Consider the following 27,382-nt stretch of genomic DNA (forward strand, 5'->3'; position numbering starts at 1 on the left):
TAGCCTCCTATCTCAGTGCTTGTCTCCTTTTGGCTGGTGGTAGTACTGCTTAGAATGAATTGAATAGCCTATCTTCCAGAGATCTAGAAGACGAGTATTTTATACATAGAACCCAGTGTTACGAAATTCATTTTATTTTTATTTTATTTTATTTTTTTAGAGGTTTGTACCTTAGGGTGCATGAGCTTGCTGGAAAGAAAGAGACAGAAATAATGAGACAGGAAGTGAGAAATCACCCCCGATGGGATCGCAGTCACTTCTCCATTCTTCTCATGGGATCTTGAGCCCTCATGCACACGCACCCGGTGTACTTCTGAAGCCACTAGGTCCAGGACTCGAACCGTGGTCAGCCAAGTGGGAGTCCATCAACATGCATATGTACATGTGCATGCAACAAATTAAGGAATTTGCAACAAATTAAGGAATCTTCTGTTTTCAGTGATGTAGAAGAAATTTACTGCTAAACCTTTCTGTTTCTGCAGCCCCTTCCTTCTTTTTCAATTCATTTGAAGTTTAAAAGTTTCTGGAAAAGAATATGCAAACCATTGCTTTGAAGCAGAGTTTATGCATATGCCCAAGTAGATTTTTTGTGTCTCATTAGCTACTAATTTCTCATTTTAACAAGATGAGATTAATTAAGCAGGTCAAGTGATAAAGCTTTAAGAATGTCAGTCCTTTATGTAGAGGACAGTTTTTTGGGGCTGGAAAAACAAAAAAACATACTCTAAAGAGATGGTAAATATAAGACTGAACAGTAGTTAAAACATAATTCATGGGACCAGCAGGTGGCATTATGGTTATGTCACTGGACTTCCACATTGTAGACTGCTGTTCATGTCCTGGACCTGCCAGCTTAAAACTCATGCTGGGTACGTATGCATGTGTGCCCAAAATCCCAGGAGGAGACTAGAAGAGAAGGGATTGCAGCATGGCCATCCCCCATCAAGGTGATTTCTCACTTTCTGTCTCTGTCTCTCTCATGCGAGTGCATGTGCTCTGTAGCAAAAAAATCTGTCTCTCAAAGAAAGTAATTCAGGGGACCAGCAGTTAGCGTAATGGCTATGTTGCTGGACTCCCACGTAGTCGACCGCGGTTCACGTCCTGGACCCTGTGGCTTAAAACTCACGCCGAGTGCGTGTGCATGCATGCCCAAGATCCCAAGAGGAGAACGGAGGAGAAGGGATTGCAGTGTGGCCATCCCGTCTGGGGGGTGATATTTCTTGCTTTCTGTCTCTCTGTCTGTCTCTGTCTGGCGAGTGCACGTGTCCTATAGCAAAAACCTCTTAAAAAAAAAAAGAAAAAAAGGAAAGTAATTCAGTGGTGTTTTTGACTAATAATTCCGGTTGCTGATGTATTTTGTTGGGTTGAGTCTGGTATATTTTACTTAATATACCCCAAGTGTGCATATATTTGAAACTGCTAATCAAGGATGCTGGACATCGTGTACAATTAATAGCTTTAAGTTGCACTTGGGTTAAGAATAATATAGGAACACAAAGAGTTCAGGAAATGTTTCAAAGAGGTTGAGACTTAAAGGGTAAAAGATATTTCTCCTATCAGAGACTATGGAGTAGAGTATTTTAAGAGAAACCAAAAAGCTGAAAATGTATGTATGTAACACCTCATAAAGCGAACTAGTAGGTAGTAGATTATGTTCATGAAGACAGTTTTTTTTTTTTTTTTTTTGGAGAGGTTTTTCGTTATAGGGCGTGTGCGCTTGCCAGACAGAGAGAGACATAGAGACAGAAAGTGAGAAATCACCCCCTGGGGGGATAGTCAGGCCGCAATCCCTTCTCTTCCATGCTCCTCTCGGGATCTTGGGCACACACGCACCCGGCATGAGTTTTTAGTCACCAGGTCTGGGACTCGAACCGCGGTCAACTACGTGGGAGTCCAGTGACATAGCCATTACACTAACTGCTGGTTCCCTGTTTGCTGATTTTTTTTGTAAAGGCATTTAGTAGGCATTCAGAAAACCTTTGCCAAATAATGAATTGGTAATAATAAATTAAGTCACTAAGCATTTTTCAATTTTTGGTATTTTTAAAGTAGAAATTTTCTAATAAAGTTAATGAATGCACTTTTTTTTTGAGTTTTTTATTGCTATGGCGCTTGCGCTTGCTAGACAGACAGAGAGAGACAGAGAGACAGAAAGCTAGAAATTACCCCCCAAGGGAGATGGCCACACCGCAATCCCTTCTCCATTATCCCCTCGGGATCTTGGGCAAGCATGCACACGCACCCGGCGTGAGTTTTAAGCCACCGGGTCCGGGACGTGTGAACCGCAGTTGACTACGTGGGAGTCCAGCGACATAACCATTACACTAACTGCTGGTCCCAAAATGAATCCGCTTTTCAATCAACAGCAAAATAGAGATTTCCTTGAGCCAGGCAGTAACTTAAAATATAAGGTTTTTAGGTTTTCTTTTTAGATAACACTAAGTTTTATGTTGAAGTTTTCTGATCTTATGGTTAGGATTAAGCAACATCTTTAAATGGTTTATGTGTTCATTTAGAAAGTTTTATTGAAAATATTCATGTAATTGTTTTCTGTTATACTATAAACTTGCTTGTTGCTATTTCTTTCATTATACTAAGCAGTAATTTTCTGTAGCTTGTGTAAAATTGTCAGATATAAGGTACAATTGTAAATAATGTATAACCAAATTTTTATGAGTACAAAAGTTATAAAGTTGCTTGATGATTCAAGGAATGAAATTACAGTTCCATAAGATGTTTATCAGAATTATCAAGTTGTATAAGAGAATATCTTTTTCTGATTCTTGAAGAATAAAGAATAGGAAAAAAAATAGAAACAAAACAGACTTTTTCTTTTACTGAAATTCTAGGGAATAAGATTTTTTAAAACTACGTATATGTGACATACCTAGCTTTACAAATGTGAAGTTTTAGTACTTTCATGTGATATTATTCATTAATTACTTAATTTACATCACTAAAAATTTAATTATATCAAGACATTATAGTCATCGAATAAAATGAGTTTTGGGTATTTTTTAAGGCAAATTGGGATTTTAATCATTTATGAAATCTTTATTTCTTTTCTTACAGGATATGACATGTCTACATTTATTAGGCGTTATAGTAGGTATTTAAATGAAAAAGCAGTTTCATACAGACAAGTTGCATTTGATTTCACAAAAGTGAAGAGAGGGTGAGTTAAGTTTTGTGTTTCTTTTTTGATGTCTAATTGATCTAAATACTTAAAATTGTAAAATACAGTAACTATTAGATTATGAATTATGAAATTTTAGCTAGTTTTTAAACATCATTATTTGAAGAGAGGTATGTCAACTACTTTTGGTACTAGGTTTTTATTGTCATTTTTTTTCTTTTTTCTACACAAGGTCTTGCTTTGTCAGAATCCTCCTGCCTCAGCCCCTCAGTTGAGACTACAGGCATCCCCTACCACACCTGGTTATTTTTTAGACATTCTCTCATTATATTGCCTAGGCCAGCTTTGAGTTCATGCTCCTCCTCCTGCCTTAGCTACTCCAGGTTGCTGGGATTACAAGGCACAGACCACCCTGCCCAGCCTTTAGGTTGAATGGGGACTCAAACCTAGGCCTTCCATGTGGCCCCAGCCTATGAGCATGGTCTCTTAGCATTGTATGCCACTGTGCCTGGGCCCTATACTAGGATTTTTAAAAGTTAAAAAAAAAAAAATAATGATAATAACAGCATATTGAGATAAAATTGACATACCAAAAAACTCATCCTTCTTATCATTTATTTTATTAAGCATTTTTTTCTTTTAGACAGGGTTTTGCTCTTCATTCTCCTCATGCCTTAGCCTCCCGAGTAGTTAGGACTGCAGATCTATGCCATTGCACCTGACAGATTTAACCTTTTTTTTTAAAAAAAGTTATTGCCTAAGGATATGTGCCTACCTGGGGTCGGGGGGGGAGCAAGAAAGCAAGCCAGCAAGTGAGCAGGCACGAAAGCATCCCCCAGATACATGAAGAATGATCATGCCACAGTTTCTTCATGTCTCACTCAGAATTTTCGGCCTCCACACACAGACCTATTGTGTTTTTTAGGCCACCAGGTCTGGGACTCAATGTGCACAGTTGACCATGTAGGATCCAGCTGCCTTAACCACCACATCACTGGCTGGCCCCGCCTCCTTGAAGTATAGGATACAAGGAGTTTTAGTATGTTTGCAGTTTCACATTTACCACCACTATCTAATTCTAAAACGTTTTTGTCACCCTGAAAAGAAACCATTTCCTTGTTAGTGATCATTTCCTGTTCTGCTATTCTTCCAGACCCTGACAACCATTAATCTCTTCTTCTATAGGTTTGCCTATTCTGGGCATTTCATATATTTGATTGTCAGAAAAGTCATGATGTATTTTTTCTATACAAAATTGCATCATGACTTTTCTGACAGCGCAATAAATGAAATCATATAATTTGTGGCCTTTTGTGTCTGGATTCTTTCACTTTAGCATAGTAGATTCAAGTTTTAACATCCATGTTGTATCATGTGTCAGTACTTCATTCCTTCTTATGATCCAATAATATTGAATTGATATATATCATACTTTGTTTACCTTCTCATCAATTGATGAACATTTGAGTGTTTTCTCCATGGTTTTTGACTGTTAGGAATAGTGCTGCTATGAACTTTATAGGATTTCATATGAACTCTCTTTTCATTTTTCTTAGGTATATATAGTACATTGAAGTTTCTGGGTCATATGGTAACTTTTTTTTTTTTTAAAGAGGTTTTTATTTGTCCTAGGGCTTGCTGGAGAGAGATATATAGAGACAGTGAGAGGGAAAGGAAGAAATCACCCCCCGCTCCCCAGGAGGGGTGTGGCCATGTCACAGTCTCTTCTCCTCCATTCTCTTCCTGGAATCTTGGGCACACATGCACACATGTCTGGTGTGATTTTCAAGCCACTAGGTCTGGGACTCAGGCCATGGCTGACCGTGTGAGAGTCTAGTGACAAAATTGCTACACCATCTGCTGGCCCCCATGTGGTAACTCTTAAGATTCATGTTTTAAGGAACTGCCAAAAAAGTTTTTCAAAGCAGTCAAACCATTTTACATTCCCACCAAGTATATGGTGGTTCTACTTGCTCCATATTCTTGGAAATGCTTATTTTTCATTTTATAATTACAGCCATCCTAGTGTGAAGCAGTATCGTGTTATTTTTGGTTTGCATTTCACTAATGGCTAAATTATATGAAGTATTTTGAAACTTTTTTTGGCCATTTGTATATCTTTTTTTGGAAAAATGTCTCTTCAGACAATGTCGCCTTAGTCGATGAATCTTAAAATCCAATAGAGCAAATTTTTTTTAAAAAAGAATTATTTTATTTAACTTTGTTAGTTTATTTACTTAATTTTGACCAGAGAGAGAGAGAGAACGAGTGAGCAAGGGTGGGGAGGGGAGTGAGAAAGCAAGCTGCTATGTCCATGACTCAAGCTGTGATCAGCTATGTGGGAGTCCAGTGCCCTCAACCACCAGACCACCTGCTGGCTCCAAAGCAGACTTTTTTGATCAGGTGAAAATATTTTTTGTCTTTATGTAAAAAAATTAGTATCAATTTAGGTCAATCAAGGAGAAGCCATAATTGAGTGGGAACTAAAAAGATATGAGATACATTTGTATGTATTAGATTATATAAATATTAAAGAATAAATGGAGGGTCTAGCAGGTGGCTTGGTGGTTAAGGTGCTGAACTCTCACTTGTACAACCATGATTTGAATCCCAGACCTGGCAGCTAGCTTTCTCGTTTTCCCTCTCTCTCTCTTCCTGGTGAAGTAAACAATAATAATACCAGTAATGATAAATAAAATTAAATAAATAATTTTTGGGCCAGCTGGTGGTCTGGTGGTTAAGGGCACTCCGGACTCCCACGTTGCCGACTGTGGTTCAAGTCCCAGACATAGCAGCTTGCTTTCTCACTTTACCTCTCTCATGCTCTTATTCTGTCTCTCTCTGGTCAAATTTAAATGAATAAATAAATAATGTTAAAGTAAAAATAATTATTTAAAAAATTAATAATTCTTTTTAAAAATAATTATTTATTTTAACTTTATTTATTATTATTTTTTAATTTGACCAGAGAGAGACCAAGACTGAGAGAGAAAGAAAGAAAGCAAGCTGCCAGGTCTAGGACTCAAACCACAGTTAGTCATGTGGGAGTCCAGTGCCTTAACCACCACACCTGACCTGCCAGCCCTCAAATAAATGATTCTTTAAAAATAGAATAAGTGGAGTAAGTTGTGAGCATGGCAATTAAAGTTTATTATGGTAAAAACTTTGGAGAGGAGTTGCATAGTAAATAGCTTGTTTGTTTCTTCTGAGAGAGAGAAACAGGCAGCACCCCAACAGAGTTATGATAGTGCAATCTACCCTGAGTCTCATGGGCACACATATGCCAGGCATACTTAGGGAGGTCTGCAGGTGTGAACCCTGAACCTTCCCCATGTAGATCATCTCACAGAGATTGCATTGCAGTATTGTCTGGTCCCTATTTTGGACGTTTTACATTTCTAAATATATAGCTCCATCTCTTTCTTAGGAACAGCTGTAGTATTATGTTCCCGATGTACATTTAACTTACTCACATTTTTTTAATCTTATAAAAGCATGATTTGGCCATCCTTTGCATATGGTTTTATTCTTAAGTAAATTTCATAATTGATGGGTCATAAGGTTTACATGTATTTAACATTTTTGTAGAATATACCAAATAACCCCTTAGAACAATTAGCAGATTATTGACTTAAGAGTTATAACCACTTAATTTTTTATATATATTTTTTTTTTTGGAGGTTTTTGCTGTAGGGTGCATGCGCTCACCAGAAACACAGAGACAGAGAGACAGAAAGTGAGAAATCACCCCCCAGTGGGGATGGCCACATTGCAATCCCTTTTCCTCCATTATCTGCTCGGGATCTTGATCACACACACACACACACACACACACACACACACACGCACCCAGTGTAAGTCCAAGCCACCAGGTCCAGGACTTGAACTGGGTTCGACTACATGGGAGTCCAGCAACATAGCCACTATGCCAACTACTAGTCCTGAATTCTCTATATTCTTTTATCCTCATGAAAATGTATCTTATTAGATGATTATTTTATATTGGTTGATTGAATAAATGGTGAGTGATACTACATTCTCTCTCTCATTTATTTATTTGCCTTTTCTGTGTGAGAGAGAGAGGCACCCCAGCAGAGTCCTCATGTTGTGATCTACTCCCAACTTCAGCCAGCCCCACCTCATGGGCTTGCATGCCCAGTGTGTTACAGGCTATCTCTGGACCAGGAACCTGAGAACCTTCCCTGTGGGTCTCCCTCTCAGAGCACTGCATTACTGCTATACCACTCTCTAGCCCCTTGGTCACTCACACTTTGTTGTCTTTTGATGTATTTTGCCTATTCCTCTATGAAATATTTTTTTATTTTTTTATATTGACTAGTGATAAGAGTTCACAGAGACTGCAGTCAGAGGATTTTCTAAGTTTGAATTCTTAACTTCACTCTTTTTGGATGAGAGGCTTTATTAAGATACTTCAGCCTGCTTATTGACTTTTACAAAGTAACTTTTATTTTGAAATATGTTTATTCCAGAAATATTATAAGAATATGTAGAGAACATAGATATCCTTTAGTTGGATTCATTGGTTTTTAAGATTTTGCCATGTTTGCTTAATTACCTTCTTTCTCTGTGTGTGTGTGCGTGTGCATGTGCGTGTGCGTGTGTGTGTGTGTTCTGAACCATTCAAGAATAGGTTATATACTTTGTGATGCCCTTTTATAGTTCATATCCCCTAATACTTTGGTGCATTTTTCCTAAGAGCAAGGATTTTTAAAAGGTATTTTATTTCTTTCCTATGAGAGAGAAAAAGAGACAGACAAGCAGCTCCAACTGCTGGGTCTCATCATGCCATGGTCTCCTTCCAGTACCCCTCCAGCTAGTCGGGATCATGGGTACGAATGTTGCCAGTGTGCTTCAGGTTGACTTGGGATCTGAACCTGTGGTCTACCACGTGATGTATAGCACTGCAGATCAGTGTACTACTGCCTATGCTCTGCCAGCTGGACAAAGGACCTTTCCATGTTGCAGTCCTCTACAGCAGGTGTGTGCTACCACGCCTGATCCCCTCCTACTTCTAAGGATACTGGGTACCGGCTTATGCACTTGGTGTGTTTTGGGGCCAACTGAAGGATTCAGACCCCTGGTAGACTATAGTAGCCTCCAGCCTGGCAGGGAACCACATTACTGTTGTGCCACAGTGACTAGGCCCTGATTCTTTTTAGACAGGGTCTCATTGTGTGGCCTAGGCCAGCTTCAAACTTGAGGTCATAGGGAACCAGCAGTTAGCATAATGGCTATGTCGCTGGACTCCCACATAGTCTACCGCGGTTCATGTCCCAGACCCGGTGACTTAAAACTCACACCGGGCGCGCGTGCGTGCGTGCCCAAGATCCCGAGAGGAGAATGGAGGAGAAGGGATTGCGGCGTGACCATCCTCCCTGGGGGGTGATTTCTCGCTTTCTGTCTCTCTGTCTGTCTGGCGAGCGCACGCGCCCTATAGTGAAAACCTCTCAAAAAAAAAAACCAAAAAACTTGAGGTCATTCTGCCTCAGTGTCCTTGAGTTGTTGGACTACAGATGCACAACACTGTGCTTGGCCTTTTAGGTTGCACCAGAATCAAATCTGGATCTTCTGCATGGTCCCTGTGAAGTACAGCATCTAAGTAGCATGTGCCACAGTGGTTGGGCCTCGAGGGTATTTTTAATTATGTATATATCGACTTGCTATCTTTTTTCACATGGTGGCACACAATGGTGCTTTTTATATAGTACACTGGGATTAATGGAGAGGACTGCGTGAGGCAGAGGAGTTAAAAGATCATTATCTGGGATACACATAGCCTTTTTTTTTTTTTTTTTAACCATGCTAGTATGCTGTAGCACAGTGGAAAGCTTGGACTTAAGCTCTGAGTTATTGCAGCTGTAAAATGATGATGTTAATAGTACTTACATATTTAGAATTATAAAAATTAAATGAGATGCCATATATAATGAGCACATGACAAACACTTAACAAATGAGCTTTTTGTATAGTTGGGAAATAAATTGTTACGGGTTACAAATAATTTTTTCCTGTTTTTTTAAAGATTGTTGAAAGCTTTGAAATCTAGTGTGTTAAAAATAATTTTCATTTTTATAGCCTTTATCTTTGAAACAATCACAGAATGTAGTTTTTGATGAGTTCAAATAGTTTTTACTGTGGGAGTATTTGACCAGAGCAACGGAACAGTTAAAAGTTTATTGTCAGGGAACCAGCAGTTAGCGTAATGGCTATGTCGCTGGACTCCCACGTAGTCGACCGCGGTTCGTGTCCTGGACCCGGTGGCTTAAAACTCACGCCGGGCACGTGTGCGTGCGTGCCCAAGATCCCGAGAGGAGAATGGAGGAGAAGGGATTGCGGCATGACCATCCCCCCTGGGGGGGTGATTTCTCACTTTCTGTCTCTATGTCTCTCTCTGTCTGTCTGGCGAGCGCACGCGCCCTACAGTGAAAATCTCTCTCAAAAAAAAAAAGTTTATTGTCAAATGATAAAGTATTTGAATTGCGTGTCTCTTTTTTTCATTTGGGAAATGGAAGGGTGGGATAATGTAGTTTCTGGGGGGCAGCCAGGTTAGCATCTAACTATGGAATTTAGAGCTACTGTAAAGGAACTTGGAAATCAAGAAGTTAGGTTGGTTGTCTGTGTAGATGTTAAGAAAGACTGAGCCAAAAGTGTTCGAGTCATCTGTGTTGGAAGTGGCCAAAAGGTTAAAAGATGACGTCAAGAAGAGAAAGGGAGAATTAAAAGGAAACTGATGGTGACCAGAAAAGGAGAGTGTGATATGCACAAGAATAAAGAAAGGATTGTAAAGAGGGAATGGATAATATAATTTAATATCGATATTTGTGGATAAACTGCTCATAGGTTAACACATCTTGTAAAAGTTGGTGAACAGTTGCCTGCCTGAGGTAGTCTAGCATTTGTTAAACTCTGTTGTGTTCCACAAAGTTCTTTTGTAGTTTTCATAGCTTTGTTCTTTTGGCATCTGGGGTTGTAGTTGGTGGTGTATCTCAGGATAGAATAACTGTAAATTTGGACCATTTGTGAACTAGGGAATGTTTATACTTTTTTTTTTTTTAATTCCCTTATTACTCTGCCAGAAAGTTGTGAAAAGCACTATTTTGGAGTCTTAAATGCTTGGGTGTACATAATTACCCTATCACTTATTAATTCTTAGACCTTAGACAAGTCAGATAAACTCTTAGGAAACCTGAAATTTCATTACCTATAAACTAGGAAAAGAATATTACAGGATTTTTTTTTTTTGTGGAGATTCAAAAAATATACTCCTAGTCCTCAATACTAAGCCTGATAAATAATAAGCACTTAATATTGGATACATTAGCCCCAGTACCTTTATCCAGTGTTTTTTGTTCTAGTTTTGTAAAATTCTAGTCTATTTGGCATTGCTAACATTTTTTTGTCTTTAGAAATATCTAATCTGTTTGGAAATCTTAAACAGTATTTTATTTAAAATATTCCTCTTAAATATCCCTTGGACAGCTGGATTAGAATGACTTGATAAATTGTCCTTTATTTTGTGATAAAAATAGTTTTTTAAATAATTTTCTGTATTATAAACCTTTGCCATTTAAGTCTTGAATGAAATACTTTAAGCAGTGCACCAAGCCATAGTGTTTAACTTGTATAGTAACTTGAAGCAAATTATTTTAAAATTGTAATTAAAAAAAAAAAAAAAGTCAGTACAACTGCCCTTTACACATGAGTGATTATGAGAGTCAGAGGATATCTTCACAGAAAACTACACTGTAGACCTGGCTGCATAATGTAAAATGTTGTTATGTCTCATGCTTTATGTAGTCTTCTTTTTCGAAATTTTTTTTAGAATTATTTATTATTATTATTATTTTCAATTTGCTCTAGGCACATGCACACCAGACGTGGGTAGTGGGCACTGAGAAAGCAAGCCGCCAGGGCCTATACTTGAATCGTGGTGGCCGTATGGAAGTCCAGTGCCTTAACTATCCTTTTTTGAAATATTAAATGAGCACCTTGAAATTAGTTCTGTCATGATACTTATTTTTTTTTTCCTACATAACCTCTGCCTGAGGTCTCAGGTTCAATAACTTTTAAATTTATGACGTTTCATAACAGTATTTTCTTTAAGCAGAGAACCAGATGGAGGATTGAAATATAACTTTAATAGCAAATTCAGTTGTTTCATTTTCTTTTCTTTTCTTTTCTTTTAAATTTACAGGGCTGATGGAGTTATGAGAACAATGAACACAGAAAAACTTCTAAAAACTGTACCAATCATTCAGAATCAGATGGATGCACTTCTTGATTTTAATGTAAGCTGATTTAATGTAAATTTTAAAAAATTAGATTATAATTGATTAGAGTTGTCAAGTTTTCAAAGACTTTAGTTTTTCTTTACTGAAACATATTAGGTAAGAGTTTTCTGTAAATATTGTCCAAAGTCAAATTACTTACCATTTTTATGATTATTTTAGATTTAGTCTGATTTCTTAGAGTTTCTTCTCTAGCTCTAGAATTTTAGGATGTACAAATTAAGAAAATGATGGAGAGGTAAAGGTATTGATCTGAAAACCTGTTTTTGCTAAAGCCTTTTTGATTTTAAAAATGTGTAAGAATTTCCTTTATAAATAACCAACTTAATGTTTTTCTTTATCTACTTTGTAGCACTGAGAGTGTGACAGTTATTCAGATATAATATGTTCTAATACATGTAATAGCCTGTTATAAAGCTATTGTCCATGGGCACTGTGTTCCTTGGATTGTTTGTTTTAATAATCATTACTTCAACCAAGTTGTTGGTTTTCTCATTTGTTTCTAATATGTTATAACTTAGCATTTTCAACTCTTTTTGTTGGCATTCTCTCTTTTTTTTGGGGGGGGGGGAGGTTTTTGCTATAGGGCGTGTGCGCTCGCCAGACAGACAGGCACAGACAGACAGATAGAAAGCGAGAAATCACCCCCCAGAAGGGATGGCAATCCCTTCTCTTCCATTCTCCTCTTGGGATATTGGGCATGCATGCACATGCGCCCGGCGTGAGTTTAAGCCACCGGGTCCAGGACACGAACCAAGGTCGACTACGTGGGAGTCCAGCGACTTAGCCATTATGCTAACTGCTGGTCCCTATTGGCATTCTCTTAAGACATTTTACTTCAGAAATTGTTAAGTGTGATTTAGTGAATGGGACATGCTAAAATTACTTTTTCCTTTAACACGGATTATTAAATTGTTAATTTTAAGCTTCATCAGAGTAGGAACCAGGTATGTTTTGTTTTGCTCTGTATCTCCATTGCCTAGTAATGTGTGGCACATAGTGCTTAATAAACATTGAATAAATAAATACTGTACATGTTTCATAGACTAGAAGAGGAGTTATAAAATGACAGCTTGCTGCCTGTTTTTACATGGCTTTCAAGCTAAGAATGATTTTTTCCATTTTAAAATGGTTGAAAATATTAATAGAAAATAAAATATTTTATGATAGGTAAAAATTGTGTGAAATTCACATTTCAGTGTCTGCAATAGTGTTACTGGAACACAGGCTTATTGGTTTACCTATTGTTTATGGTAAACCAATATGCTTTATGTGTTATAGTAGCAGAATTGAGTAGTCATTGACACCTGGCCCTTTACTAGGAAAGAAAATATTGCTGACCTTATTCTAGAAGTCATGGAGTATTGACATAATTACAGAGCATTATTTAGTTGTATGTGAGTCTCAAAAGGTTCAGACAAAAAATTTGTTTTATTTAGAATGAATTTTTTCTCATTTAACTTATTTTGGCTGTCTTTACAAAGTTACTTATTCTTTTTAGCATCTCTGTGTTATTTTATATAATAATTTTTGAGATCCTTTATTGATATTTACAGTTTTTCTAGTTTGATCCTAAATAATGTACTGAAGTGTATGTGTGTGTGTGTGTGTGTGTGTGTATGTGTGTATCTATAGAGTTAATGGTCAGGGGAAAAAATGTGGTAGTCCAAAGAATAAAAACATTTAAATTTTAGTAAATATTGTTAACTTAGACTTCAAATGTTTTGAACCAAATCACTTCTTAATAAGTACCTGTTATTGGCACTGAATAATCTGTTATTTTGATACCTACTAGTCTGATGTTCAAGAAAAGATATTTTAATTTGGTTGTATTTTCATTTACTTGTTAAGTTGAACTTTTTTTTTCCACATTTTGTTGACCATATCTGTTTTTTATATTGTAAATTCTTTCATTTTCTTTATTATTAGAATTCTTGCTATGTAATGGAAATCAACCCTGTTAGATAGTCTACAGATATATATACATACATCTTTTACTATTTGTTTACTATTTTCCTAAACTATCAATATGATTTTCATATATTAGATATTTGTGTTACCTAATTAACAACTGCAGAGTTAATTTAGTTTATCCTTTTGAATCATTCCTTGAGATAAAGCTATAGAAATTTCCACTGTGCTTGATAGATAAATGAGTATTATTTCTTACAGCAAAATTCATTGATAATAATAATAATGATAAACATTGATAATATATGTGCTAGCTACTATATGAGACTTTTTGTGATTATGATATCATTTAATTCTCCCACATGATAGGGAAATACTATTATTTTAAAGATGAGTTAGTTTATATTATAATATTGAGCAAATGTATATTGAAACAACAGCCTTTTTCTCAGCTTAACTGAGTACTGTCATTATTGTAGCCATGTGATAAATGCTGAACCAGAGTGAACTTAGAAATGGGCCTTTTTTTACCATTGGGAGTATTTAATGTTGAAATGAACTTACACTTTTATAACATTTGAGCTATAGCCTAGGAATTTCAAGAGTATAAAGAGTAAACAACATTAATTTTGTTCTCTATGACGTACTTTGGAATTAAAATGAGTGTTATGTTTTTATATGAATATAAACTCATTTACTAAGATTTTTGCACTATTTGGCTGTAACTCTGTAATAAATAAGAGAAAAATTTGAAAATTTATCCATTACGTAAGTATGATGAGACTTCAAACAGTTTTTGGAAAAATGGGATTAGTTTTACTTTGGTTAAAAAGTTATGAGATCCTCACATAGTATTTTCATAATACACATTTTCTACAGACGTTTTGAAGACTTACTTGTAGTAGAGAAAACACATTTTTTTCTCTAATATACCTTAATATGTGAGTACATGGTATTTTAGTTTGAAGGATTTTTTTTAAATGTTATTTAAAGTATTAGATTACCTAATCTTATTTTTCAATGTCTCCCCAGGTTAATAGCAATGAACTTACTAATGGGGTAATAAATGCTGCCTTCATGCTCCTGTTCAAAGATGCCATTAGACTGTTTGCAGCATACAATGAAGGAATTATTAACCTGTTGGGTAAATACTGCTGTAGCCTACCTAATAACATTTTATTTCTTGTGTCATATGGATAAATATATGAACTGAACTGCTACTTAAAGTGCCTAAGAACTCTTTCAGATAATATTTATTCATTTTCACAACTCAATTTGGAGAAAAGAATATTATACCTGCTTACATATGCAAGTGATTAAATACTTAATTTTTCAGCTAGATGAACTTTGTTTTAGATCTGTCTGTTCTTAAAATTCATTTAGTTAATTTTTAGAAATTAAAAATTTCTTAAAAATTATTGGCTTCAGATACTACATTTTACATTATATGTATTTTACCATGATGAAATTTTAAAAAGGTTAAAATTTTTTGTTTCAGAATTGCCTTATTTTCTCATAATTTATTCCACAATCAACTTTGTAAAATTTTCTAAATGTAATTTTAAAATCAACATTTATTTTAAATCTGCTGAGGGTACCTGTTACTTCTGAGGGATTTTAGAAATTTGTGGTACTTTATTGTATTGATTTGTTGGAAAAGTCATGAATTTTTTTTCTATGCAGAAATGCGTGATGACTTTTCCAACAACCCAATATATTCCATATATGTAGAATGCTGTTAATTTTGCCTAAATGTCCTCATTTATTTAAGTGAGATTTATTGGGTTGTCAGAAAAGTTATGACATTTTTTGGGGGGTTTCTATGTAAAAATGCATCATGACTTTTCCAGTGACCCAATAGATGGAGTGGATAACTGACTGCAAAAGTTGCCAAAGTATCAAGTGTCAGTTATCAGATGTGTTTAATGCAGTGTGCTTGTCCTCCAAGCTTTCACCATTTTTTTATAAGTATTTATTTAAATCATAGGCCGTATAGGTAGTAGGAGCTTATTTAGGGATACTTTAGTCTACTTGGATAGGGAAATTTTACTAATTTTTTCATAAATAATAAAAAAAAGAAGCCTTTTCTATAAAGATTTGGAAGGCACAGTCTTCCACACTATAGAATTAGTGTAAGTTAAGCAATTTACTACTACTTATTAATTTTTTTTTAATTGTCAGAGGGTGCTTATACTCTCCAGGGAGAACAAGAGAGAGAAAGCATCTCCCAGGGGAACATGACTGTTCTACAGTTATTTTTTACTTCATTCCATCAGCTTTGGGACATACCCACATACATGCCTAATATGTTTTTGAAGCCAGTACCAGGATTCAGACTGTGGTCAGCCACGTGGTATCTGGCTCCCCATGTATAGGACTTAACTACTGTGCTATACGGCCAACCCTTATATATTGGGTTGCTGGAAAAGTCATGATGTCTTTTTCTATGCAAAAATGTGTCATGAACTTTCCAACAACCCAGTATTAAATTTAAATTAGAGTTCATAGTGACATTTGAATATCTAAATTGCCATATTGTTAGTATTGTATTAATAAGTTATTTGGAAATAGATATTCCAATTGTAAACAGAGTAAAGTGTGATGTGTGCTTTCATGTAAATATATAGGGAATTGTGAGGAAAGTATTGTGGAACAAACTAGTAATATAAGTAAAGTATTTGAAAATTTTAAAATATAATAGCATCTCTATTCTAATTTGGTTTTCAACATCTAAGCGGATTTAACACTGATATTTTCTTACAGGACTTGTGTATTCTCTGAGAGACCTCACTCTTTGGAGCTATTACTTGATCTTTTTCATTTTTGAGTGATATATTTTTATGTTAATAAAGGTATTTTTTATTTATATTTGACAGAAAAATATTTTGATATGAAAAAGAACCAGTGCAAAGAAGGTCTTGATATCTACAAGAAGTTCCTGACTAGGATGACAAGAATCTCAGAATTTCTTAAAGTTGCAGAGGTAAAATATCTTTCAATTATTAGGGCTCCTGACTTGGTTTTTTGTTTGTTTGTTTGTGAGTATGAATTTTTTTTTTTTTTTGAGAGATTTTTGCTATAGGGCGCATGTGCTTGCCAGAGAGACAGAGAGACAGAAAGCAAGAAATCACCCCTCGGGGGGGATGGGATAATATTTATTCATTTTCACAACTCAATTTGGAGAAAAGAATATTATACCTGCTTACATATGCAAGTGATTAAATACTTAATTTTTCAGCTAGATGAACTTTGTTTTAGATCTGTCTGTTCTTAAAATTCATTTAGTTAATTTTTAGAAATTAAAAATTTCTTAAAAATTATTGGCTTCAGATACTACATTTTACATTATATGTATTTTACCATGATGAAATTTTAAAAAGGTTAAAATTTTTTGTTTCAGAATTGCCTTATTTTCTCATAATTTATTCCACAATCAACTTTGTAAAATTTTCTAAATGTAATTTTAAAATCAACATTTATTTTAAATCTGCTGAGGGTACCTGTTACTTCTGAGGGATTTTAGAAATTTGTGGTACTTTATTGTATTGATTTGTTGGAAAAGTCATGAATTTTTTTTCTATGCAGAAATGCGTGATGACTTTTCCAACAACCCAATATATTCCATATATGTAGAATGCTGTTAATTTTGCCTAAATGTCCTCATTTATTTAAGTGAGATTTATTGGGTTGTCAGAAAAGTTATGACATTTTTTGGGGGGTTTCTATGTAAAAATGCATCATGACTTTTCCAGTGACCCAATAGATGGAGTGGATAACTGACTGCAAAAGTTGCCAAAGTATCAAGTGTCAGTTATCAGATGTGTTTAATGCAGTGTGCTTGTCCTCCAAGCTTTCACCATTTTTTTATAAGTATTTATTTAAATCATAGGCCGTATAGGTAGTAGGAGCTTATTTAGGGATACTTTAGTCTACTTGGATAGGGAAATTTTACTAATTTTTTCATAAATAATAAAAAAAAGAAGCCTTTTCTATAAAGATTTGGAAGGCACAGTCTTCCACACTATAGAATTAGTGTAAGTTAAGCAATTTACTACTACTTATTAATTTTTTTTTAATTGTCAGAGGGTGCTTATACTCTCCAGGGAGAACAAGAGAGAGAAAGCATCTCCCAGGGGAACATGACTGTTCTACAGTTATTTTTTACTTCATTCCATCAGCTTTGGGACATACCCACATACATGCCTAATATGTTTTTGAAGCCAGTACCAGGATTCAGACTGTGGTCAGCCACGTGGTATCTGGCTCCCCATGTATAGGACTTAACTACTGTGCTATACGGCCAACCCTTATATATTGGGTTGCTGGAAAAGTCATGATGTCTTTTTCTATGCAAAAATGTGTCATGAACTTTCCAACAACCCAGTATTAAATTTAAATTAGAGTTCATAGTGACATTTGAATATCTAAATTGCCATATTGTTAGTATTGTATTAATAAGTTATTTGGAAATAGATATTCCAATTGTAAACAGAGTAAAGTGTGATGTGTGCTTTCATGTAAATATATAGGGAATTGTGAGGAAAGTATTGTGGAACAAACTAGTAATATAAGTAAAGTATTTGAAAATTTTAAAATATAATAGCATCTCTATTCTAATTTGGTTTTCAACATCTAAGCGGATTTAACACTGATATTTTCTTACAGGACTTGTGTATTCTCTGAGAGACCTCACTCTTTGGAGCTATTACTTGATCTTTTTCATTTTTGAGTGATATATTTTTATGTTAATAAAGGTATTTTTTATTTATATTTGACAGAAAAATATTTTGATATGAAAAAGAACCAGTGCAAAGAAGGTCTTGATATCTACAAGAAGTTCCTGACTAGGATGACAAGAATCTCAGAATTTCTTAAAGTTGCAGAGGTAAAATATCTTTCAATTATTAGGGCTCCTGACTTGGTTTTTTGTTTGTTTGTTTGTGAGTATGAATTTTTTTTTTTTTTTGAGAGATTTTTGCTATAGGGCGCATGTGCTTGCCAGAGAGACAGAGAGACAGAAAGCAAGAAATCACCCCTCGGGGGGGATGGCCACGCCACAATCCCTTCTCCTCCATTCTCCTCTCAGAATCTTGGGCATGCACGCACATGTGCCTGGCATGAGTTTAAGCCACCGGGTCCAGGACTTGAACCACAGTCGACTACATGGGAGTCCAGCGACATAGCCATTACACCAACAGCTGGTCCCATAAGGATGGATTTGCAATAAATCACTCATACATTTGAAAGAAATGTTTTTAATTTTTTTTTTTAATTGGTAAGTAGCACATGTGCTTACCAGAAAGACGAAGACCCCTCCCCATCGAGTGTGGTCATGCCCCAATTCTTTTACCGCCATTTCTTCTTCAAGATTTTGGACACATACATACACCCACCTGGTGTGTTTTTCAAGCTACTGGGGCTAGGTTTCAAATTGTAATCAGCCACATAGGATTCAGCTCCTACTGTTCAGTGCTTAACAGCTACTGTATTATATGGCTGGCGCTGAAAGAAATGTTTTAAATCTAGGAGGTACATAGTCTACTATCTTAGGGTGCAATATATCATTCTATGCCATGGTTTGAATATAATATTGAATAAAACATGCTGCATATTCAGTTTAATACATAGTTTTTAAAGTTGCTATAGTGTACATGCTGCCTCTGGAGAGACAGGGAGGATGGCCATGCCACAATTCTTTATCTACTGTTCACCTTTCAGGATTTTGGGCATGCACATATACATAGGCCCAACATGTTTTTTAAGACGCTGGGTCTGAGCCTACATAACTGGCCATGTGAGATCTAGCCACTTTAACCTCCATGCCACCTGCTGGCCATAATTTAGTATTTTTAAATCATGTACTTCTTTTTTTTTTTTTTTTAAAGAATTATTTTATTTAACTTTATTTATTCATTTATTTTATTTTAATTTGACCAGAGAGGAAGAGAGAGAGAGAAAGCTACCAGGTCCGGGACTCAAACCGCAGTCAGCCATATGGGAGTCCAGCACCCCTAACCACCATGCCACCTGCTGGCCCCGTCATCTACTTCTTTATAACATTAAGTAGATAGCATATAGTAGTGGTAGTAATTTTTTATGTCTAGAATTAACCATATATTTGAGTAGGTTTATTCTGTTAAATGTAGTAGAGAATATTCAGTTTCAGCACATGTCTCTTTCGTCCAGTGAGACTTGCACTAGAGCCAGCCACATAATTAAAAAAATGTTTTTATTCCCCTGCAAAGGTGGATTTCATTCATTTGTTGTTTCTCATTGATTCTTAAAGCCATGATTGTAGGTTATAGCATAATTCAGTTTTTCAGATCTGTTTAAACAATACTTTTCTTTTCTTTTGGAGAGGTTTTTGCTATAGGGGGCGTGTGCTAGCTAGGAGAGAGACAGAGAGACAAAAAGCGAGAAATCACCCTCCAGGGAGGATGGCCACGCTGCAATCCCTTCTCCTTCATTCTCCTCTCAGGATCTTGGGTACGCACGCACACGTGCCCAGCGTGAGTTTAAGCCGCTGGGTCCGGGACTCGAATAGTGGTTGACTACATGGGAGTCCAATGACATAGCCGTTACACTAACTTAAATTGTCATGAAAAGTAGTTATGATAAGGCTTATGGCATTATCTTGCTAGCCCATAGGCGGCTCTTAAGATTTTGTTTTGTTTAAATTTGCTTATTTCTTCCATGAGCATGAGAGAGACAGCACCTCCAACAAGGCCTTGTTTCTCTGTCCCACCCTCAGCCTTAGCCATCCCTGGATCATGGGCTAGTGTGGGTCTGTTGTACTCAGAGGTCTATGGAGGTATTTCAGAGACGTGAACCAGGACCTTTGAGTTTTACCTCTGCACCACCATCTGTCTGCAATTTGATGTTTTTTTTCTTTCTCTGGCCCATATGTATCTCTGTTAGACATGTTTTACCAGAGTAATTTGATCCTTAAACAAAGTAATCACTCTGGAACTAGCAAGTTGAGTGATTATAAACTCTAGTACTATAATGTTGATTAATTCTGTATAGGATAGAACATGGTGATGAGACCTTTGAAGAAAATTGTTTTGTTGTTAGTTAATTCACTGTTTTATGAAGCCTACTGAAATTTATTTTGGATTTAAAGCTCTTTCAAGAAGATATCAGTGGAGTTTTTTTGTTTTATTTATTTATACATACCATTTCTTTAGAGCCAGTCATGTTCTAAATCAGAAGAAGGTAGTGTTTATACTATGATTCCAGTAAATTCTTTAAATAAGTTTCTTTTCTCTTTGTCCTCTTATGTTCTTTGCATTTTGTAGTTGTAGTTACTGACTTAAAGTTTAAGCACTTTTTTACCTTAGGATCTTACTCTGAGGTGGCTAGCCCATCAATCTGCTACATATAATGTAGGAAATAGGAAGAGCCCCTGTCCTGAAATATTGTCAAGGAGACTGTCTTTGAGCTTGCAGTTTCAGGAGACCTTAGTTATTTAAGTAAAGGCAAGAGTAATCTCTTGTAATATGCCTGAAGGGAACAAATGTACCAGGCAGTGATTAGCTAATATCTGAGTATTAATTCATCAGATTTCTTACATTATTATGGGACTAGCCCCTGAGAGATTGAGAAAAGGAAGAGAAAATGATTAGAAAATTATACATAGCCAAAGCAGCAAAGACAATTTTCTTTTTCTTTTTTTTTTAAGAATTGTTTATTTAATTTTATTTATTCATTCATTTATTATAATTTGACCAGAGAAAGACACACACACAGAGAAAGGGGGGGGGGATGAGAAAGCACCAGATCCAGGACTCAAACTGCAGTTGGCCATGTGGGAATATCCAGCGCCATAACCACCATGCTACTTGTTGGCCCCAAGACAGTTTTCTAATTTGGGTGCTAGGAACCATTTTTAACTTTTTGATGAAAATTTTCTAGTGCCTAAGCATCAAGAGCGTGCATTGAGAGTGCTCTGTGGAAACTTTATATTCTGGCTAGATAATCCTTGATATTTGTATAAAACCTGGCCTACCTGCCTGAAGATAGCTTTGTTTTATTTATTTATTTATTATCTACTTATCTATTTATTTATTTATTTGAAGAGGTTTTTGGCTATAGGGCACATGCACTCGCCAGAAAGACAGACAGAAAGAGAGAAATCACCCCCACAGGAGGGATGGCCATGCCACGTCCCTTCTCCATTTTCCTCCTGGGATCTTGAGCACGCACGCACGCACGCACACGCGCCTGGCATGAGTTTAAGTCACTAGGTCCAGGACTCAAACCACAATCGACTACATAGGAGTCCAGTGACATAGCCATTATGCCAACTGCTGGTCCCCAATTTAGTTTCTTAATTTTTTTTATGCCCCAAGAAACTTAATTCATTTATAGTTAGTCTTCTTCATACTTGCCTTAGGTTATCATTTGACTATGGAAGAGATGGGTTTTTAAGGTAGTGACAGTAGCTTATAGGTGTTCAGAAGATACGAGAACGGTAATTTAATAGACTTATTGAAATTCCAATTTTGGTTCTCTTACTGTTAGAATTTCTAGATCTATTACTATCTAAGCCATGGGAAATAGTGGTATCTTTGAAGATTAAAAAAAATTTTTTTGAGAGCTTTTTGCTGTAGGACACGTGTGTTCAGTGGAGAGACAGAGAGACAAAGAGATATTAAGTGAGAAATTGCCTCCTTCCCCCAGGAGGTATTGCCACACTACATTCCCTTCTTTCCACTCTCCTTGGGATTTGGGGCATGCATGCAGATGCACCCAGCATGAGTTTCAAGCCACTGGGTCAGGGATTTGAACCATGGTCACCCATGTTGGAGTCCAGCACCTTAATCACCATGCTACCTGCTGGCCCCAAAGATGAAATATTTTTATTTTTAAATAGTCTATCAAGAATATTAGCAGTACTAGTCATAAAAGTCATTTCTCCAGATTTTATTTATTAAACATGTTTATCATTTTTATCTGTTAAATACAATGCTTCTTTTTACAGCAAGTTGGAATTGACAGAGGTGATATACCAGACCTTTCACAAGTAGGTATATTTTTAAAATATTAATCTATCTGTTGTGTATTGCTAGGTGTAAAGAATACTAAGATTGGTAATGTATGCAACTTTACCATCAAGAAGATAGATCAGTGTGAATTTTCTTGAAAGACTTTAACATTTTGATATATTGCTGGAGATTGTTCCAACATTATGGCCATGTGAAATGATCTACATATTTCTAATATATTGGTGGCCTACTCCCTACCCAATTGTTCCTTTATTCCCTTTCATCTTTCTCTCTTTACTGTCCTCATTATTTAGGGGGGGGGAAAAAAGAAGAAAAAACTTTGAGAACTGAACTTAGTGAACAAATATGTCACTGAATTACTGGTGGGAAATTACTTTATGCAGGATTTGTTTCCTGTTTTAAACCTCTCAGTTAAAACATTTCACTCAGGTAGAAGTATTAAATAGTGATAAACCTCAAAATATATTATTGGGTTAAGAGAAAAGACTTTAGAGTAAGACTGTTGAAATTTGAGTCCTGGCTGTGCCACTTACTTTAAGCTTCAGTGTCATCCTCTATAAAGTGGAGATATTACCATATCTACCACTTAAATAGTTTGAGGGATTGAATGAGTTAATGCATACATACATACATACATAAAAATTTAAAAATAAAGCATTAACCCATCAAATAATATTATCTATTATTATATTGTCATTATCATCATCTTCAAAAAAGCTTCTAGGGAAGAAACTTAATACCTGCAGCTTTTTCTGAACAGAGTTTTATTTATAAAGCATTAAGAATGAAAGTACCTGGCATAAATTCTTCCTTTTAACACTTGTGTCAGTGTTCTCCTCAACAGTTAACATCTCTTTGCCTTATTTTGAATTGTTTTGGGATCTCTTCTAAAGAACTTCTTGTGAATAGTTCTTACTGTGTTTCTCTTTACTCACTTGTTCTGATTCATCTTTGTGATCTTAAGGCTAAGAATATGCAATAGACCTAGTTATGGATTATATGTAAAAAGCTGGCCTGCATATGTCCACTTGAGATAAATTGGCTTTATTAAGATAGACGATATTATTCTGGGCTAAAAATGGTAAGAGTCATTGTTTGAGTAATGTGTAGTGTAAAATAATTTGACATCTTCAGATTTCCCCCATTACGTACCCTTTTTATCATGTCAGCTTTCACCGTATTTTATTTGAAAATCATCACTTTCAGGCCTGTAGAAGTGTCAGGCCATCTTCATCTGTCTTCAGTTCTTCTGTCACTTATAGTCACTTCTTACCCTCTCCATATACAATCATTGTTTTGATTTCTAATAACTTAGTTTTGTTGGTTCTTGAACCTAATATAAATGTAATCATACAAATATTTACTCTTAAATCTGGCTTCTTTTGCTCATGATAGAGTTTTGAAATGTGTTCATGTTGTTGAATATAGTTTTAATTTATTTTTCTTTATTGCTGAGTAGTATTTCATTATTAGAAATTATCTTAATATTGTCTATTTATTTTCCAAATGAAGGACTTTTGGATTGGTTGTGGCTATTGAATACTCTAAAGCTTCTTAAAACATTCTTAAACATGTCTTTTCTTATGGAGATAAGTTTTGATGTCTCTTAGGTAAATAATTAAGAGTGGGGTTAGGTCATTAAGGTAGGTGTATATTTTACTTTTATAAAAAAATACCTTGATCCCTTTTCAAGATGATGTCTTTCTCTTGTCAGTGTATGAGAGTTTGGTTGTTCCATGTTGCCAACAACATTTGATGTTGACAGTTTGTTTAGTTTTAGCCATTCTAGTGGATAAAAACCATATATTTTATTGTGATTTTGATTTATATTTCCTTGATACTAGTCTTAAGTATTATTTATCAGTGAATATTCCAAAGTAGTGATTGGACACTTTAAATTACTCGGCAAGTACTTACTAAGTTCCTGCTGCATGTCTAGCTTTTCGGGGTATGTTTTTATTTAAAATACTATGTCTAGCTTTTAGGAATATGTTTTTGTTTAAAAGTGCAAGTAAGTATTTTTAAAAATGTAGTCTTTATAGGATCTTCTTAATGTTTCATGTTTACATAGTCTTCAGTTTTTATATTTTTGGTAATGTTTATTAATGCCTCCAACTAGGTCGTGTTTAGTCATAAAAATTAACATTGTCACTTTTATTAAGTAGTTAAAATAATACTGTTAATTGGTACTTGAGGAACATACTTATTAATTTTTGATACTCATGTATATTAGCTGATAACTTGATTTATTTTGACCAACTGGCCTGTTTATCTCAAAATTCTTAATATTTGTGCCATTTCAGGCCCCCAGCAGTCTTCTTGATGCTTTGGAACAACATTTAGCTTCCTTAGAAGGAAAGAAAATCAAAGATTCCACAGCTGCAAGCAGGTACATTATATTCTTCACAGGGCGAAGAAAAGGAATGATTTCCCTCCCCCCCCATCTTGAGGGACTAGATGAACCCGATCAAGTACCAAGTTACTTAATTTCTTTGTCTCTTGATTTAATTATCTACAAAATGGGTGTAGTTATAGTTGCAGCTGATAGAATTGGTGATTAATTCTTATGGTGTCTTTGTTCAACAGTCACAGTAGCCCTGTGAAGTATGTATGTAGTGATGTTGGTACATAAACATAAAATCCAACATTATGTTTTATCATTGTTTTCTGTTGCCAGCTCATGGGATTGATTATTTACATTACATATTTTAGTTAGTTTATTCAGTTTTGAGATAATTTTTCAGACTAAGACCACTTAACCTATTAAATTGAAATGAACACAAATCTCAATCTTATAACATGACTGTGTTGGGTTGCGTAATTAATAATTCTCATGTGTACTTAGGAAGACTTCCTTTAACAGTACAAAGAAAGAATTTATATTACATAAAATGAGAACCTTCTTTTTGTTCTTTTTTAACTTTGTAAAGTTCTTTTTAAAAAATATTTTCTTTTAGTTATTTTTTAGTAATAAAATTAAATAATGTTTTTTTTCTTCTTAAGAGAGATTTTTGCTATAAGGTGCATGCACGTGTTGAAGAGACAGAGAGACAGAAAGTGAGAAATCACCCCCCAGGGGAGATGGCCATGCCACAATCCTTTCTCCTCTCTGGATCTTGGGCACATATGCACACCTGCCTGGCATGAGTTTAAGCCACCGGGTCCAGTACTCGAACCGTGGTCGACTACATGGGAGTCTAGAGACATAGCCATTACGCTAACTGCTGGTCCCCAGGTCTAGGATTTCAACCACGATCTGCCATATGGGAATCCAGAGATGTAACTTACACTATTTGCTGGTCCTAAGATTGAAATAATTTGTAAAGGAAAGTGTCAGTAATGGATTTTAGTATTTCTTTTTCTTTCATTTTTGTTACAGGATGCATGTAGCACTTGTCAGAGAGAGAGAGAGAGAAAGTGAAAAATCACCTCCGAGCAGGATGACTACATTGCAGTCCTTTCTCCTCTAGTCTCCTTGGCATTTTGGGAACGGTCACACACATGCTCCGGGGTGATTTTCAAGCTGCTGAGTCTGGGACTCTACTGTAGTGTCGGCCCTGTGGGTCCAGGTCATTAACCACCACACCATCTACTGACCTCTTGATACCTATTTTTAATCCCATATTTACACTTTGAATTTTCTAGTAGGGTTTTAGAAATAACAGCCAAAATTACAAGATCCAGTTGTTTGAGAAAGTATTGAAAAGTATAGTCACATAGTTTAAGTATACCAATTTACTTAAAATGTTATAAAATTTGTTGAGTTCCTTGCATTTCTGGTCACAATTATATTATTCTTTCTTTGTCTTCCTAGTTGTATCTTTTTATCAGCTTACTTACAATACTGATTTTATATAAAATTTAAATACTTTTTGCCACTTTATTTGCTTAGAGCAGAAATTAATGACATTTATTATGTGGTAAAAGGAAAACTCCTAACGATTAGGGTAGTTCTACAGGTTGAAATTCTTTATGACATATTTTTTAGTTAACCTAGAATTAATGTTTGGGAATTTAATGTTGGGGTTTTGGGAATGGTTAAGTGTTTGGCAGAAGGGAAAAATGGTGTGACTGGCTGTGACTCTTTCAGTGAGAGGGGATGCGTTGTGTTTGTATAATACATTTGAAAAGCAAATTCTAGTTTAGCAGAAGAGTTGCACATAAAAAGGAGGTGCCACAGGGACTGGTGAATGGGTCAAAACCAGTCTTATTTTGAAGGAACCTCTGGGGATGACATTTTTGGTGAAATACTAAGACACATATTACTTATTACTGGTATCTAGGCTTGGTGCTCCTGTAGTAGCACTGCCAAGACCCAGGCTGGACATTAGTAGAGGATCTTTCCCGTCAGAAACTCAGTACTTCATCAGGGCTTTACTGGGAATAGGTAGCTTTTCCCAGTTGCATTTGTTTCATCTCTTGAGGTTTGGAAGAGCAATGTGCCCTGCTCTATTTGAAATCCTTTCCAGGAACACTTATTTCACAAGCAGTAAATCTACATGCAAGTCAGCAATATTTTAATCCCTACAGTCCTCTAGGTGACTGAAATATTTCATCTGACTGGTTTTCAGTCCATAACTTAACTTCATAATGTTAACTCCCATTCATGGCAAGGTTGCCAGACTGTTTTCATGACCTGAGTATAATGTGCATTGTTTGCTAAAAGCCAAATTACCTCTGTCCATTTGTCTTAGGGCTACAACACTTTCCAATGCTGTCTCTTCCCTGGCAAGCACTGGTCTGTCTCTGACCAAAGTGGATGAAAGGGAAAAGCAGGCCGCATTAGAAGAAGAACAAGCTCGTTTAAAAGCTTTAAAGGTAAGTGTGTCCATTACCTTCATTTGGAAAAAATGAGGACATAAGTAAATGGGGGCCTCCACACTCACTTAAGTATTTAAAGTACAGTTAATTGGGGCCGATAGGTGGCATGGTGCTTTAAGGCAGCTGGACTCCCGTGTGGCTGACTCTGGTTCAAGTCCTGGACCTGGCAGCTTGCTTTCTCACTTTCCCTCTCTCCG

The 27,382-nt window shown here is 35.8% G+C and overlaps 1 protein-coding gene across 1 annotated transcript in view; it reads left to right on the top strand.

Moving 5' to 3' along the window:
• PICALM (phosphatidylinositol binding clathrin assembly protein) overlaps positions 1-27,382 on the top strand; it is a 121,777-nt gene that overhangs the window by 49,561 nt on the left and 44,834 nt on the right. The window contains exons 4-10 of the mRNA XM_027770456.1: positions 3,073-3,175; positions 11,352-11,445; positions 14,389-14,500; positions 16,233-16,339; positions 22,340-22,381; positions 24,668-24,753; positions 27,059-27,182. Coding sequence (XP_027626257.1) covers positions 3,073-3,175; positions 11,352-11,445; positions 14,389-14,500; positions 16,233-16,339; positions 22,340-22,381; positions 24,668-24,753; positions 27,059-27,182 — 668 coding nt within the window. The remainder of the gene's footprint in view (positions 1-3,072; positions 3,176-11,351; positions 11,446-14,388; positions 14,501-16,232; positions 16,340-22,339; positions 22,382-24,667; positions 24,754-27,058; positions 27,183-27,382) is intronic.

The sequence above is a fragment of the Tupaia chinensis genome, unplaced genomic scaffold (genome assembly GCF_000334495.1).
Source record: "Tupaia chinensis unplaced genomic scaffold, TupChi_1.0 Scaffold000139_1, whole genome shotgun sequence".
Lineage (NCBI taxonomy): Eukaryota > Metazoa > Chordata > Mammalia > Scandentia > Tupaiidae > Tupaia > Tupaia belangeri.